We start from the raw sequence: 15,384 nt of genomic DNA on the forward strand, positions 1-15,384 counted from the left end.
GAAGCCGAGGCGTATTAGCAGATAATTACGCGGCGGGTTGTTGCATCCTTCATTTCCTGCCTGACGCGTTATTGTCTTTATAGCCCCTGGTGCTGTGGGACACCTTAGTTTCACTGACATATTGGACACCTCGCTAAAAGTGAGCTGGAAGGAGCCACAGGAGAAAAACGGCGTCCTCACAGGTTGGCACTTGGCCAGAACCATGTAACAGTAGCTGTCTACACGCGCCAACAAGCTGCGTTTAAAGTGGACTACGCTGTACTTTCAGGCTATCGCATCTCCTGGGAGGAGTTCAACAGGACCAATACTCGGGTGACCCATTATTTGCCCAACCTGACTCAGGAATACAAGGTGACGGGGCTCACTGCCCTCACCACGTACACTATCCAGGTAGCAGCCATGACCTCCAAGGGCCAGGGCCAGATGTCTGCTTCCACCATTTCGTCCGGTGTTCCACCTGGTCAGTGAACAAAGGAGCACGTGAACTATTTGACTGACAAAATGTCAAGCTTTGACGTTACGACCTTGACCCGTCTCACGTTTATCCTCTTCCAAAGAGTTGCCCGGCCCCCCCACCAATTTAGCCATCTCCAACATCGGGCCTCGCTCCGTCAACCTGCAGTTCAAGCCCGGCTACGACGGCAAGACGTCTATTTCCCGCTGGCAGGTCGAAGCCCAGGTAGGACGCTTCATCTTTATATGCACGCAATGTAAACATGGCCTGCTCCCATTAGAAACACCTTAAGCCCACAAGATGAAGGAGGAATCAGTCAGGCGCCGAGGTGGAGCTGCAGGGCTGCGTGACGCTCTGAGGAAAAAGACTTTTAAAATGGACGAATCATTGGGATCAGTCAATTTATAGTATAGAAAGCGCTCTTTATTATATACAGTATTTCACCTGCCTTTATATTAGTACACTGTTTGTTTCACTTGTTTATTTCTTGTCTTCTCACCGCTTCTACTTTTATTTTTGTTTTTGTTTTTTCAGATCGGTATAATAGGAGACAATGAAGAGTGGTTGATGGTTCATCAGCTGCCTAATGAGCCTGATGCCAGATCACTGGAGGTGCTGGAACTGAACCCCTATACCTTCTACAGGTGAGCACACAGACACACACACACACACACACACACACACACACACACACACACACACACACACACACACACACACAGTGTGTCTCTGTCCTCTATCCTCAAACAGATCCTGTTCTCCACCACGACAATGACCCATTTCCCTCCTTTAAACTTCTAATCCAATAAATAACGATCTAATCCTCCCTCAAATTACCAGCAGGCCACGATTAAACAGCCGCTTTTAGCTGATTTATTCAAACTCAGCGTTTTTTTTTTTGTTCCTCAGGTTTCGGATGCGCCAGGTAAACATTGTGGGCACCAGTCCACCCAGTCAGCCCTCCAGGAAGATCCAGACCCTTCAGGCCCCTCCAGACATCTCCCCTGCAAATGTCACACTGCGCACGGCCAGTGAGACCAGCCTCTGGCTTCGCTGGGTGGTAAGACGTCATATTGCTCCTCAGCACATGCGCATGAACTTAGTCCAGTATTTGTAGATTCATTAAAACATTTGAAATGCCTGGTTCATTTATGCTATTTTAGATTGCCGTTATTTATTTATATATTTACTTGTTGATTTTTTTTAATTATTAGCCTGCTCATTGTCCATCACTGACGTGGTGTGAAAATCATTAGCAAGAATGAATTGGCCAGAACGTCCTTGGGAGATTAATTTGATGTAACATTCTTAAGACGAGCTTTTTAAACATTTAATTCGGGCCATTTTGTTTTGTACCATAAATATCACAAAAATCTTTCAGATGTTAGAAAGTTTGACATTAAATGATTACTTTTCCTTTTGCTTTCAAATTAACTGGCGCACGAGCAGTGGGGGTTGCGAAAACCTCAATTTAGCGCCGCTGTTTGGTGAATCTGCTCCGGCGCCACTGGAGCTGCTATGTGATGAGTATAGATAATGGCGCTGATAGAGTTTTGGACAGCGCGGCGCTCTCCGTCCTCGGTCATCGCTGCTTTCTTGCTTCAGCCTTTGGCCGGCGTGTTCCTCCGCTACATCTGTCCGTCGTTAGCGCCGTGCCAGGACGTGAGACACAGATCCTCCTCCAGCAGTGTCAGCTGTGTGACGTGCAATGGCTTCAAAACATATGCAGATGGATTATTATTGTTTGCTATATTCCCTGATGGGATACAATTATTCAAATATTACAGTTGAATGATTCTTTTTCACACATGCTTCGAAGGCCACGGCCATTATTTGCATGCAGTACATCAAGTGCAGGGCTAAGTGCTGTGAGTGTTTAGCCTTTCTCCTGTGATTGTTTCCCATCATTTCTGACAAAATATTTTTGCTACTGCAGAATCAGCATAAAGGGCAACTTCTCGTTGCTTCTAGCGAATCGCTTTATTATACACTCTGTCATCTGTATTGATGTTGCTTGAAATTGGGGAATAAAAACAAAGAAAATTATGCCAGCCTCTTCCAGAGTGGGAGTACAATGGGAATCCAGATCTGGTTGGTTACCGGGTCCAGTACGCCAAAGCAGGGTCCAAGGGGGGGGTCCTCTCGCATGTCATCATGGACCGCCTGGAGAGGGAGTTCACCATCGAGGACCTGGAGGAGTGGACGGAGTACGAGGTCCGGGTTCAGGCCATCAACGGCATCGGCTCTGGGCCTTGGGGCCAGCCTGTCCACGGAAGAACCAGGGAGTCCGGTGAGGAGGGGTCGATGCGTTTGCCTGAACCCCACAGCTGCGCTCGGCGGGTTTTAAACGCCTTCCTTTACTTCCTGCTGCAGTGCCTTCCAGCGGCCCCACTAACGTCTCGGCCTTCGCCACCACCTCCAGCAGCATCCTGGTGCGGTGGGGGGAGGTCCCCGAGGCTGACCGCAATGGGCTCATCCTGGGCTATAAGGTGGGTCCAGATAGACACCACTCAGGGAATTGGCGAACGCTGCCATGACGTGAACAGTGATCCCTGTATAACATTCCCATTTGTCCCTCAGGTCGTGTATAAAGAGAAGGACTCGGACTCGGACCCGGACTTCTGGCCAGTGGAGGGCAACACCAGCCACAGCGTCCAGCTGAACGGTCTGGGAAAGTACGTGCTGTACGAGATCCAGGTCCTGGCCTTCACACGCGTTGGAGACGGGAGGAGCAGCTCGCCGTCCATTCTGGAGCGGACCCTGGACGATGGTAAACGCATCTGAAACAATGTGATGAACCAATGTAGGTCTGCGTTGGTGCGTTGCCACCAAGCCTCTGTTTTCTCTGACACTAACCTCGTTTTCTTGGAGTGGCCATTTTGGGTGTTCAGACTGATCGTCTGTGTCACAGACTGTTGCCAGAGCTCTCATTTTCGATCTTGTGTGTGATAGTGCCGGGTCCTCCGGTCGGCATCCTCTTCCCAGAAGTCCGAACCGCCTCGGTCAGGCTCATCTGGCAGCCGCCCGCGCAGCCGAACGGCATCATACTCGGTGGGTTTAGAATATGAGCGGTCGCTCTGAGGCTCGGCTCCTCGGCCTCTGTGCCGGGCGCTGATCCGCGTGTGTCCCCTCAGCCTATCAGATCACCTACAGACGGAACTCTTCGAGCAGCAACGCCGCCACCGTCGACGTCCTGAGTCCCAGCGCGCGGCAGTACACGGCCGCGGGCCTGAAGCCAGAGATGGTCTACGTTTTCCGGCTCACGGCTCAGACGAGGAAGGGTTGGGGCGAGGCCGCCGAGGTCTTTGTCGTCACCACAGAAAAGAGAGGTGGAAGCTACGGGCCGATAATTAAATCATTCACCACTTACTACTAAGAACGCTAGTAAACACTCGTCGTGCTTTTGTGTGTGTGTGTGTGTGTGTGTGTGTGTGTGTGTGTGTGTGTGTGTGTGTGTGTGTGTGTGTGTGTGCGTGTCATTGCCCTTTAGCTCGACCCCAGCCCACGAGTCGTCCCGTAGTGCCTCAAGAGGAAGTCCAGGCTCGCAGAGTGCTGTTGTCATGGGAACCAGGCAGCGACGGCCTGTCCCCCGTTCGTTACTACACGGTCCAATACAGAGAGCTGCCAGACAGCAACTGGACGGTCCACTCTGCGTCAGTCAGCCACGAGACGCACTCCTACATCGTGGACAGGTAAATGGCTGCATTTCTACCGCTCGCTGTGCTGTCAGGAATGAAAAAGGGAGCAGGAGGAACAGGGTATGTTTTTCTGTCCCTTTAAAGGTTAAAGCCCTTCACTTCCTACCAGTTTCGCATCAAAGCCACCAATGACATTGGCGACAGTGAATACAGTCAGGAGAGTGAAGCCATCACTACGCTACAAGACGGTGAGAGCGCGTCACCAGCCATTACCTGTAGGTTCTGGACCCGGGAACATGGAACGACCGCAGTTTTTTACCAACGAATGCTTTGCGTCCACGCTGCTCTCCGCCGTTGTGCCTGAACAATCGGTCCCTGTGTGCAGCTGTGCCTGTTTGCCGACTCTTTGTTTCTGTGCTTTGCCTCACGCAGCCCCGGACAAAGCGCCGACCATCCTGTCGGTCACGCCTCACACCACCACGTCTGTCCTGGTCCGCTGGCAGGTACTGTACGCCGTCCACTCACCTCAACCTCCCGCGTGCGTTTCATATTAAGCGCTTGCATTGATCCCACCTCCCACTCGTTGCAGCCTCCCTCTGAGGATCACATAAACGGAGTGCTGTTGGGATTCAGGGTCCGGTATCGAGAGTTGCACTACGATCGCCTACGCAGCTTCACAGTCCGCACCGTTAACAGCCCCTCCGCCAATTGGGCCGATCTCACCGGTGAGTCGCCGTCAACTACCTCAGCCTACATTCTATTCATTTTGCTCATACAGTACAGTATAGCGCCATTTGGCAGCAGAATTCACCTCAAGGCCTTTTTTTACAATGTGGAATTTTAGCAGAATACAAAATAAAAGCGTATGAAGTTATACAGAGAACCCCACAAATACCCATGAGCAGCGCAAGGCAACAGTGAAGGGGAGAGACCTCCTTTGATGGAGGGAAGCTCTAGGAGAACCAAATCCAGGGTGGGTGGCCATCTGCCTCGACCAGTTGGGCTTAGGGAACCGCAAAGAGACTAGAAGAACAACAAACATCCACAGCCGCTTATTATGTAACACCATCAACACCACCTGCAGTGTATTGTGCTAAATAAACAGACTTTCCATCTTTTCCCCTTTGGCCTCCAGCTCCGTACAGCATCAGGAACCTGAGCGAGTCGTCGCTCACCCAGTACGAACTAGAGAGTGAGTATCACGTCTCCCCGTGCGCCTCTCTGCCATCTCCCGTCATCTGTTACACTTTACTTTGACAGTATATGCCATCTGTATGATAATTCAAAGCAGCTACACGTTGCAGCATCCTCCCACTCAGCTGTAATCTCAGAGGGGGCCAGTGCTGATTCTTATGATGTGTATATGACTTTAATCTCCTCAAGCTGCCCTGTCATCGTTTCAGTGTGTTTTCTTTCTTTTTAATCAGTGACACATCTTCCCCATGTCCCCACAACAACCCCGTCTTTTCATCAGTTTGTCTTCCACTTTTTTTGTGATGTTGTTTTGCCACGGGCATCACTACGACTGCGCGTCTCCCTCGAGAGCCTTATTTTCGCTCTTTTATCTTTAACTGTTCTATTATAACGCTGGCTGCTACTGGTTTCCTCCTCGCAGATTTGAGTAAACACAAGCGCTACGAGATCCGACTGAGTGTTTATAACGCTGTGGGGGAGGGACCTAGCAGTGCACCACAGGAAGTGTTTGTCGGGGAGGCGGGTATGTTTCTTTTCTCACTGTGCAGCTGTTTGGCGTCGGGCTCACCTATAATTATTATTTTATAGACCTATAAAAAAGATATAATTTAATTGTGGTATTATTTACGCCGTGCCTCATTCTAGTGCCAACAGCCCCTCCACAAAACGTGGTGATCCAGGCCTCAACAGCCACACAGCTCGATGTGGTGTGGGAGCCTCCTCCTCTGGACGCCCAGAATGGAGACATACAGGGCTACAAGGTAACAATAATGCGTCTCTTTTCTATGTTGCCGCATCTTACATCATGCCTTTCTTATTTTATTTTATTATTTTTTTTTCTATGAATTCTGCATCCTGAGCTCTTTTATTCTGTTTATAGGTCTATTTCTGGGAGTTTCAGCTGCAGAATGAGACGGAGCGTCTGCGCACGCTGTTCCTGCCGGAGCTCGGGGTGAAGCTGAAGAACCTGACGGGCTACACCACCTACATGATTAGCGTGGCGGCCTTTAACGCTGCGGGGGACGGGCCCCGCTCCCTGCCCACCAGAGGGCGCACTCAGCAAGCAGGTGAGTCACGCTTAATCCAGACGTGGACGGGGCATTTGTCCTGCTAATGCTCTCTCTTCTGTATGAAGATGAGTCTATTCATTCGTGCCTCTCTGCCTTTTTTCTGCCTCGCCAGAACAATGACGCTCCTCATTATTTATACGCTTTGTTTATGGTTCTTAGGAATTTCAGAAGAATAGCATCTCAAGGCTAGTTCTCCCTGCAGTCACAAAAGATTCACAAGGGCAGATGATGAGATAGCGTTGCACAGACTCTGCAGCTGCATTAAAGGCAGATAATGTAAAACCCGCCAGTCTAAGTCACAGTGAAAGGAACGCGTCCTATGGAGAGTTTAGTTTCCTGTGATGAGGCTCACGGGACCACAGTCCCCTCCTCCCGGCCATAGGGCTGGAAGCCTAGCGACAGCAGAGGAGCAGCGAATACAGAGCGTGGGGACACATGTAGATTAGCGCTCTGCTAGCAGCAGCACAAAGACGTCTGTGTTTACCAGCTAGCAAAAGTCCCTCCGCTGTGGTTTCAGCTCAAAAATGCTTTACAGTATACATTTTTCTTCTCCGCCCCCTTGAAGGCTATGACATTGGCGAGGGGTACAAAGTGCTGAAAACTTAAACACACAGGCAGGAATTTTGACTCCCTACACCACATGGTACTGGGAAGTGTGCCAACACAAGCTTTTGTGAATTTTATGCAGGATTGTGGCTAAATCCAGACACTTAGCCGGGTCTGGGCTGGGTCAGAAGGCACCAATTCTCACAGCTCTTGTTCAAGGTCACAGTCATTTTGTACAAGCGTGTGTCTACTTTGGGTTTGCGCATAATTGCCTTGTTTGTTCGTGTTTTGAGACTTAATAATGTAATGTGAAGATTTGAAGCTTTGCAGCTGATTACCAGTTTTAGGTTCGATTGATCTCATATCGTCTGCCTCCGTCTAGCGCCCAGTGCGCCCAGCTTCATCCACTTCAGCGAGCTCACTACCACTTCGGTCAACGTGTCCTGGGGAGAGCCCAAGCAGGCCAACGGCATCATTGAGGGCTACCGCCTGGTTTACGAGCCCTGCACTGCAGTCGATGGTGAGAAGCTTTGCCTGGAGCCTAATAACACCATGTATTTACATTCCTCGGCTGCTTTCTCTGTGATTTACAACCCCTAGCCTCGTAACTAGTCCCCGTTTTAACCCACGCTGCTCATGCCCGTGCTCTAATTTGTTACAGCTGAGTAGAGGCCCTGCAGAAACATGGCATGGCTGATAACATAGGTCTCTGGTGAAGCTTTGCACAACTTCCCCTCTCAGACATGGCTAATAGCTGGCTAAGTGTAGTTGCTTGCACCAGATTGTCAATTAATTGGGAGCAGAGGTGGAATGCTGATCTGAGGCTGCTGTGGTCTGTCTGCTCGCTGCTAATGGTCCCCTTCGCATAAGGGAAAGAAAAGAGATTGGACTGAAAAAACATCCTGCTTTATCTTCCTCTCCTCGGTTGAATATGCAAACATGTGCCACTCTCCGTTGTGTCTGTGTGTCTGGCCTTCTAACTCTTTGTCCTTGAAGTTGTCTGTGCCCCAGCGTGTCTGTTCGGAGCTTGGCTATTTGTCGCTTCTAGAAAAGCATCATCTAGAGTCTTAGTGTTTCCTGTACAGACTCCTCTCCTCGCACTCCAGGTGTCAGTAAGATAGTGACAGTAGATGTGAAGGGCAGCGCTCCACTGTGGATGAAGATCAAAGATCTGGCCGACGGCGTCACCTATAACTTCCGCATCCGGGCCAAAACTGTAACCTATGGCCCTGAGGTGGAAGCTAACATCACTACTGGGCCTGGTGAAGGTGAGGCTGTTTATTCTTCAATGATACAATCTTTTTGGTATCTCATTGTCCTAACTGTTGTTTCATTTCCTGAAGGAGCCCCGGGGCCACCCGGAGAGCCCTTCATATCTCGTTACGGCACTGCACTCACACTGCACTGGACGAGCGGCGACCAAGGCCGTGCACCAATCACGCGATACGTCATTGAGGCCCGACCGTCTGGTGAGCCCCACACGCAAACAGCTTCTTCTTGCACAAGTCTTTCCCTAGCGCTCGTATGTTTACATGTGTCTCATCTCAACTTTAGATGAAGGCTTGTGGGATATCCTGATCAAAGACATCCCTAAGGAAGTGACATCCTACACACTCAATCTGGAAATGCTGCGAGAAGGAGTCACCTATGACTTTCGCGTGATCGCGGTTAACGATTACGGCTACGGGTCCCCGAGCATCCCCTCCCCCTCTATATCAGGTTAACTGCGCTCTAATTGTGCCAATTAGGCTGGATGTGCAGTATTTTACTAGGGTTTTAATATCTCTTATTTGTTTCCAGCCCAAAAGGTCTCACCGTTCTACGAGGAGTGGTGGTTTCTGGTTGTGATTGCCCTGGTGGGGCTCATCTTCATCCTCCTCCTCGTTTTCATCCTCATCATCCGAGGCCAAAGTAAAAAATACACCAAAAAGGCCGATTCAGGTGGGAAACAGGACCGTTTGCTGAATTCACTGCAGCACTCCTCTGTCTGTGCAAGTCAAATTATCGACTTTGTCTCCGTGTCGGACAGCTCTGCTGGGAGTAGCATTTTAATGATCGCACGTCTACTATTTTATTAAATCGGAGTGTGAGGCCTCGGACGATTAAACAAATCAGCTGGGTTTTCTTATATAGTTTGGTTGACAGGGAGAGGACGAAGCGACTGGAAAAAGGCAGATAAATAAACATTACTGTTCATGTTTAACTGCAGTGACGATCAATACTGGGATAAATAGCCTCGCAGCGGTTTAATGGTCAGGTCATTAGCCAGCCTGAGAGTAATTATATAACTACAGCACCAGTGGCTCTAGCGCGGCTGGACCAAAGTTCCACTTTTCAACATTGTGACTTATCCATCAATTTATCACAGCTATTACAAAATCCCTACCAGGGTTTCTGTTGCCTAGTCTAATATTATAAGGTAGTAGAAGTTAATATTACGGGGGATTATTTTTGATAGTTCATCTTTTAGGATGGAGGTCTGGCCACCCAGGATGAGAAGGGGGTCAAGGGTCAGGTCAGGTCATCCCAAGGTCTCTCATTGGGACTTCTTTAGCTCAGTCAGCACTGGTGCCAGGATAACCCGGGTCAGTAAACAGAGCACAGACAGAACCTATCCCCTCCCCAGTATTCCCAGCCCTGAATTTGTTTAATTGGTATGTGCACATGCAAAGCTATGCTCACGGTTTATTTATTGCTGATAGTTTTTTAAAAATTCACAAATTTATTCTAACTTCATGCTTTAAATTTAAGTTTTTTTTAATATTCCTTAAAGCCAGCATTTGATTCCTTATGTCACTAAAGGTCACAAATCACTTGTCGTTCCATGACCCACACAGTGTCGTCCTCCTACCCCTGTCCAGGCAACCACTCCAACTGCACGGCGCTGCCTCTGAGCCACGGAGAGATGGTTCGCCTGGACGAGGGACGCTTCCCGGCCCTGGAGCTCAACAACCGGCGCCTCTCCGTGAAAAACTCCTTCTGCCGCAAGAACGGCATCTACACACGGTCAGTGGCCACCGCCGACCCTGTTCTCTGACCGCCGCGTTCATTTCCTGCAGGATAAACATTTGCGTTGCATTGTGTGCGCGACTGATACCGACTGGAATAAATAATGTAGTGTTGTGCACTCTTCCTTAACAATAGCCCGTCAGTCTTGAGAGAACAATCCAAACCTCGAGGAGCCCGGCTTCTGATTTGATCCCGCTTCCGCTCCCCTCATTGAAATTCAGGGTTTGTGCAGAGCAACAATTTCTATAAGGGGGGCGAGCACAATACCAGCTGATTAGCATTCATGAGCTTGTGCGCGGGCTCTTTGTCTGTCCGTCACCTCTTTAGACGCGGGGCGCTCATGGGTCACAGGCGGCCATTTTCCTCTTGGCCTTGAACGTGGAGTTTTTCCAAAGTGCAGTGCAGGAGGAGAGCGAAGGAGGACGTGTTTTTCCGCCTGTCGGCTGGACTTTGTCGGGCTGTCTCTGCGACAGCGCTTAGGTAAACACTAGATAAGCTGCGGCGTGAGGGGGGGGGGGGGGGGGGGGGGGGGGGTTTGATGACGGGACAGATGATCAGCTTCTGTCAGAGGACGGGGCTCCAGTGTTTGCCTTCAGTGTCACACTACGATATATAAAATAACGGCCTTTGCACATTAGCATGCACATTACGGTAGAAGAGGTGTCTCCTGAATCCGAGCTGTTTTCTCCTTGACCAAAGAGGCCACGGAGGGGATCAAAGGGCCTCGAGATCCTCCCTGTCTTTGAAGAGCCTCAGCCTGGTACTGTACTCAGTGCTAATGATCTGTGGACTAAGGAGGAAGAGTGGGAGGATTCCCTGTGGGATATTTGAAAGGGTGGGAGAAAGAGGGATGAATAAGACGGATAAGGCAAGAAAGGAACAACGCGGCGCTTCTAAATAATTCAAAGCTCACTGGCAGCATTTTGCGCGGAGCGCGATCAGTGGCGGGATCCAACGTGGCCCCGTCCCTTTTTTTTAATGCCTGACTCAGCTTTGTCTGAATTCTAAGCAGGTTTTGTATTTATTTATTTATTTCGCTGCCGAGCTTTTGGCATCGTCCCCTGTAAAAGCCAGAGGAGCGGTGTCTTTGTTGTGTCAACCCTTTCACGGCCGTTGTCACGTTAGGTCGTTCTACGTGTCTCGCTCTTGGCTTTTACCTCAGTACATATTAAATTTTGCTTGAGAGGCCGTCAAGGTTGTCTGCTTTATGTCTTAGTATTAAACTTGACACCACGGTTTTATGCTTGTCTATTCAGCCCCCCACGCACCACGTTTTCCATTTCACATCATTTGAACATTTACTTTTATGCCATTTCTAGTTTATACAGTACTCTAGTCTCTCTTTTTTTTCCCAGAAACCAACTGAGCAGCTCTTCCCATTGATGTAGCTCACTGATGTGAGGGCAGTATTCCACTTTAGGCCCGCTGACCGTCCAATTCAGTGTCAGCAGACCTTGAACGCAGCAGCAGTCGTTACTACAGAAGTAGAAAAATAATTGTCTGCACAGATGTTTTCTCTGGTTCACTTCATGGACTTAATGACTGGAGCCAAACCAAAGGAAAGGTCTCTTTACTTGACTTGCGCTCATAAAAGAACTTTATAATACTTTACTGAGCTCTGAGCTGTGCTTAGTTACGCAGCTTTTCCGCAGGAGGTCTAAATCTCCGGCTGACTCAATCTCTACAGCCATTTAGCTCTAATCTGCACAAAGAATCCTTTCATGAGTCGCTCCCTCCATTTTATGCCGAATCCTGTTTGCGCATCTCGTGGCGGTTGAGGTGAGCTCATCCCGCTGCTTATCCTCCCGACAGACACGCGGCGGAGATCAGAAAGAAGCCGCAGATGAGCTAACCTCAATATAATCGTTCCTCCGTATTGTTTATAAGAGGCTACCAGGAATGTTCACATAATATTGCTCTTCATTTGAATCATCATGTGTATGTTCATCCCACTTCCAGTAAGTCCTCGCGGATGCGCGTCTCTTTCATATTTAGCACTATTTCTCAGGCTTTCATTAGTCATTTGAAATGTGTCTGTCACAGGAATGACAGGGCTTTGAATGTTTACTCAGATGTGTTGAGCGGAGCCGTGAAGTTTACCAAAGGGAAATACGAGGATAATCAAACTCCTCACGCATCAGCTCTCGCTCTGTGTTTATCTTCTGTTTTCTTTCTTGCGTCCAGGTCTCCGCCGAGGCCCAGTCCCGGAAGTCTGCACTACTCAGATGAGGATGTCAGCACTAAGTACAACGACCTGATCCCGGCGGAGAGCAGCAGCTTGACAGAGAAACCCTCCGAGATCTCTGACTCGCAGGTAGGCGCCGACCCCTGGCTCTTCATGTCGGGAATGGTCAATGAATCGAAATTAAAAAGTCAGATTCAACGCTTGGAATTTCTCAAAGTGACAAAAGTTCTCCAGGGAAGAAGCGGTAACCTTTTCAAACTCAGACGCACTCCTCTTGTTCCACTTCCTTCTGTATTTGTCTGTCATCTCGATAACCTCCCCCTGCTTTTGTCAAAATGAACATTTTGTCTGTCTAATTAGGAAGCATCGTTTCTTGGGATAAATTAACGACCATCAGTGAGTCGGTCTGTCGCGAGCGAATTACCTCAGATGAGATATCCTAGGATTGGCCAGTCATGGCTGACATCTCTGGATCAGAGTTTTCACACTAATTTCTCCCACGGGAAGCGTGTCGTGTCGTGAAACATCTTCACAGTTAATTCATTTTCCTCAAACAGGAAATGTCACGTTAATTGGAGCTGCCGGGTCTCAGCTTGTCCTGTGATGATCCGAGCCAGTGTGTGTGTGTGTGTGTGTGTGTGTGTGTGTGTGTGTGTGTGTGTGTGTGTGTGTGTGTGTGTGTAATAGGGAGGTCCACCATAAAGACAGGGAGGTTAGAAGTGATGGACAATGATGGAGACAAGTCTGAGGAGCTGATCGAAGCAGATGCTGAACATCTGTCTTCCCACACTCGCGCCGGGTCTCCTCGGCCAATTTGCGCGGCGCCGGCCTGAGTCAAAGCGCTGCTCGGCCCGGTCTGAACAAACACTGCTCTCCCGGGAGACAGAAACGCCAGAGTCATGCCTTTCCTCAGCCGCAGCTTCCCATTGTTTACCTGCCACTTGTGCAAATAAAGGGTGCTTGGGCATCTGTTAGGCTGTGGTGTGTAAATGGAGCAGTGGCTGGGCAGGCACTTAGCCAGCGCACAAATGTGCCAAGTGTGTAATGTTTTGTGAGTAATACCCTCTTTTTTTTTGCAATTGTTTGTGTTTCTTAGCCGGTGCAATGAGCTCGAACAGCGACAGGCTTCACCCACGTGCATGTTTGTGACACATAACACAAGGCTGGTGGTTTAGTGTTGTGGCGGCATCAAATTAATCCTGTAAACACTGTCTCTGTCCAATTCCAGGACGCTCTTGTGTACACTTATCACATCTGCGCTCCGCGGAGCTGTGGGTGAGCTCAATACAAGTGATATCTGCCCCATAGAAATGCACATGGATTAATAGATTTCCTGTTATCTCTCAGTAGATCCCCCCCGCTGTGTTACCACTCACTGTTGTGCCATTTGTCAGTGAGAATGCAGCGATAGAATGCGTATCCGCATCCGGCTCTAAACGTGTGCTTCTCTCCCGCCGCGACCGGTCCGCAGGGCAGCGACAGCGAGTACGAGGTGGATCAGAGCCGGCAGAAGACCCACTCCTTCGTCAACCACTACATCAGCGACCCCACCTACTACAACTCGTGGCGGCGGCAGCAGAAGGGCGTGTCGCGCCCGCCGGCGTACGGCTACTCGCAGCCCGCCGAGCCGCTGGTGGAGCAGGAGCCGCGGCCGCACCCCCCGCCCGTGCCCCCGCTGCCCCCGCTGCTGCCGCAGAGCGCCCCGGCCCCGTCCCCGCAGCCCCAGGGCCACGGCACGCTGTTCAGGCCCAAGGGAAGCCGGACTCCCCACCCCCTCCCTGCTGTCCTCCGACCCCCCCGCACAGCACGGCGCCCTGTACCGGCCCCCCAGCAGCCTGGGCTGCGCCGCCCAGGCGCCCACCGCGGGCTTCTCCTCCTTCGTTTGACAGACAGCTTTGTTTCCAATAACAACCGGACCCTGAGGACGTCTTTGATTTCTGTTGTTGTTGGTTTATTTGTATTTCGCTTTTTTTTTTTTCCTTTTTGGATCTTTCTCTCGTTCTGTCCCACCGACAGAGTTGTTGCTCAATATTAAGCATCGCAGGCATCTTGAATAGCGCTTTCTCCTCTGTGAAGAGTGTGTGTGGATGAGTGTGTGCAGCACGTGTGGCTGGATAATCCATGTGATGTGTATTTTAAGAAAAAGACAATCATTTGAAAGTTTTTATGGGTTGCTTATGTAAACTGTAAACATGTGAACAAGGAACAAAAAAAAGAAATCCCTGTTTTAAAAATACTGTATAATTGTTTCATATGAAAAGCTTTACAGAAAACAACCACCGTAGGACCATATGGAGTATGGACCACTCGGACGATGTAAAAGAAAACAGCTCCGCTGGCTGATGACGTGAACAGTCCCTGGAGCTGCTCACTCTGCACCGCGTGTTCACTGTTTGTACATGTCTCATACTGTTCCCCAGATATTTATATCGATCCGCTTCGAGCTCTGCGTCTCCAGAGCGTCACCAGTGACGATGTTCTGAATCACATTAAAGCGTAGTGGCACCTTCAGAGCCGTCTGGAGCGCGTGTTGAGGTCTGTGCTGGTGCTCACGGCGGTGGATGCACAGGCGAATGGGACGACGCCTTTCTCAAAGGGGCACCCGTTCGCTCTCATGTTAATCAGGACCAGCTCAAATCCGCGCCGGCTACAGACTGACGGCACTTCAAGGACGCAAATGTGTTTCTGCGACAGACGGCATGAAACACTTTCCACCCGGTACCGATCTAAACGAGAATGCTTGTATTGTGTACTTTAAAATCCTCACTTTAGCTCACGAGGCTGGAGAAGAGCTCTGCTTATCGTGTATGTATGTTTATTTAATGCCGATTGTTATTTAGGGCCGTTATCAGACATGTGCCCCAACAATATGTGTGACATGGCATTGATATGATGGCCGACGACGTGTTTTATGCTCACAGTGTACATATGTGACGTTGAGATGTTTTATACGACACTTTAAAAAGGCTGGTTCTTTGCTGTGCCAGAGTTGGACCCAACGTGTGCGGAATCAGACAGTTCAGAATCATTCGGCAAACTCCCAAAATGTGGACATCGCTGTGTACAACGCGACCGAGGCGTCATGAACATATACATGGTCTTTAAAATAAATTACTCTATTTTGCAATGACTCTTTTTTCGGGCTTCAGGCTGTTTGTGAACACGGTGACGTCTGAGCAGAGGTTACGAGGACGAATAAACCTGAGGAACCTGATCCGGTCCATAAATGTTAAAAAGCTGAAGGGGGGGGGGGGGGGGGGGGTAATCTACTTATTTCAGGCTGGCAAA

The 15,384-nt window shown here is 49.7% G+C and overlaps 1 protein-coding gene across 5 annotated transcripts in view; it reads left to right on the forward strand.

Annotated features, from left to right (window-relative positions):
• LOC114860058 (protein sidekick-2-like) overlaps positions 1-15,226 on the forward strand; it is a 72,284-nt gene extending 57,058 nt beyond the window's left edge. For 2 of the 5 annotated variants that reach the window (XM_055510852.1, XM_055510851.1), the window contains exons 20-45: positions 84-182; positions 269-460; positions 558-679; positions 989-1,098; positions 1,364-1,514; positions 2,507-2,744; positions 2,828-2,943; positions 3,035-3,224; positions 3,407-3,505; positions 3,589-3,783; positions 3,945-4,146; positions 4,237-4,340; positions 4,525-4,595; positions 4,682-4,817; positions 5,228-5,284; positions 5,708-5,809; positions 5,932-6,047; positions 6,167-6,353; positions 7,285-7,422; positions 7,988-8,170; positions 8,246-8,371; positions 8,457-8,621; positions 8,703-8,843; positions 9,740-9,908; positions 12,096-12,225; positions 13,568-15,226. In XM_055510852.1, the coding sequence (XP_055366827.1) occupies positions 84-182; positions 269-460; positions 558-679; positions 989-1,098; positions 1,364-1,514; positions 2,507-2,744; positions 2,828-2,943; positions 3,035-3,224; positions 3,407-3,505; positions 3,589-3,783; positions 3,945-4,146; positions 4,237-4,340; positions 4,525-4,595; positions 4,682-4,817; positions 5,228-5,284; positions 5,708-5,809; positions 5,932-6,047; positions 6,167-6,353; positions 7,285-7,422; positions 7,988-8,170; positions 8,246-8,371; positions 8,457-8,621; positions 8,703-8,843; positions 9,740-9,908; positions 12,096-12,225; positions 13,568-14,131 (4,103 nt within the window). In that variant the 3' untranslated portion in view covers positions 14,132-15,226. The remainder of the gene's footprint in view (positions 1-83; positions 183-268; positions 461-557; positions 680-988; positions 1,099-1,363; positions 1,515-2,506; positions 2,745-2,827; positions 2,944-3,034; positions 3,225-3,406; positions 3,506-3,588; positions 3,784-3,944; positions 4,147-4,236; positions 4,341-4,524; positions 4,596-4,681; positions 4,818-5,227; positions 5,285-5,707; positions 5,810-5,931; positions 6,048-6,166; positions 6,354-7,284; positions 7,423-7,987; positions 8,171-8,245; positions 8,372-8,456; positions 8,622-8,702; positions 8,844-9,739; positions 9,909-12,095; positions 12,226-13,567) is intronic. The other 3 variants (XM_055510853.1, XM_055510854.1, XM_029158329.3) reach the window with 3 other exon arrangements.
• The last annotated feature ends 158 nt before the right edge of the window (positions 15,227-15,384 follow it).

Source organism: Betta splendens, chromosome 8 (genome assembly GCF_900634795.4).
Source record: "Betta splendens chromosome 8, fBetSpl5.4, whole genome shotgun sequence".
NCBI classification, from domain to species: domain Eukaryota; kingdom Metazoa; phylum Chordata; class Actinopteri; order Anabantiformes; family Osphronemidae; genus Betta; species Betta splendens.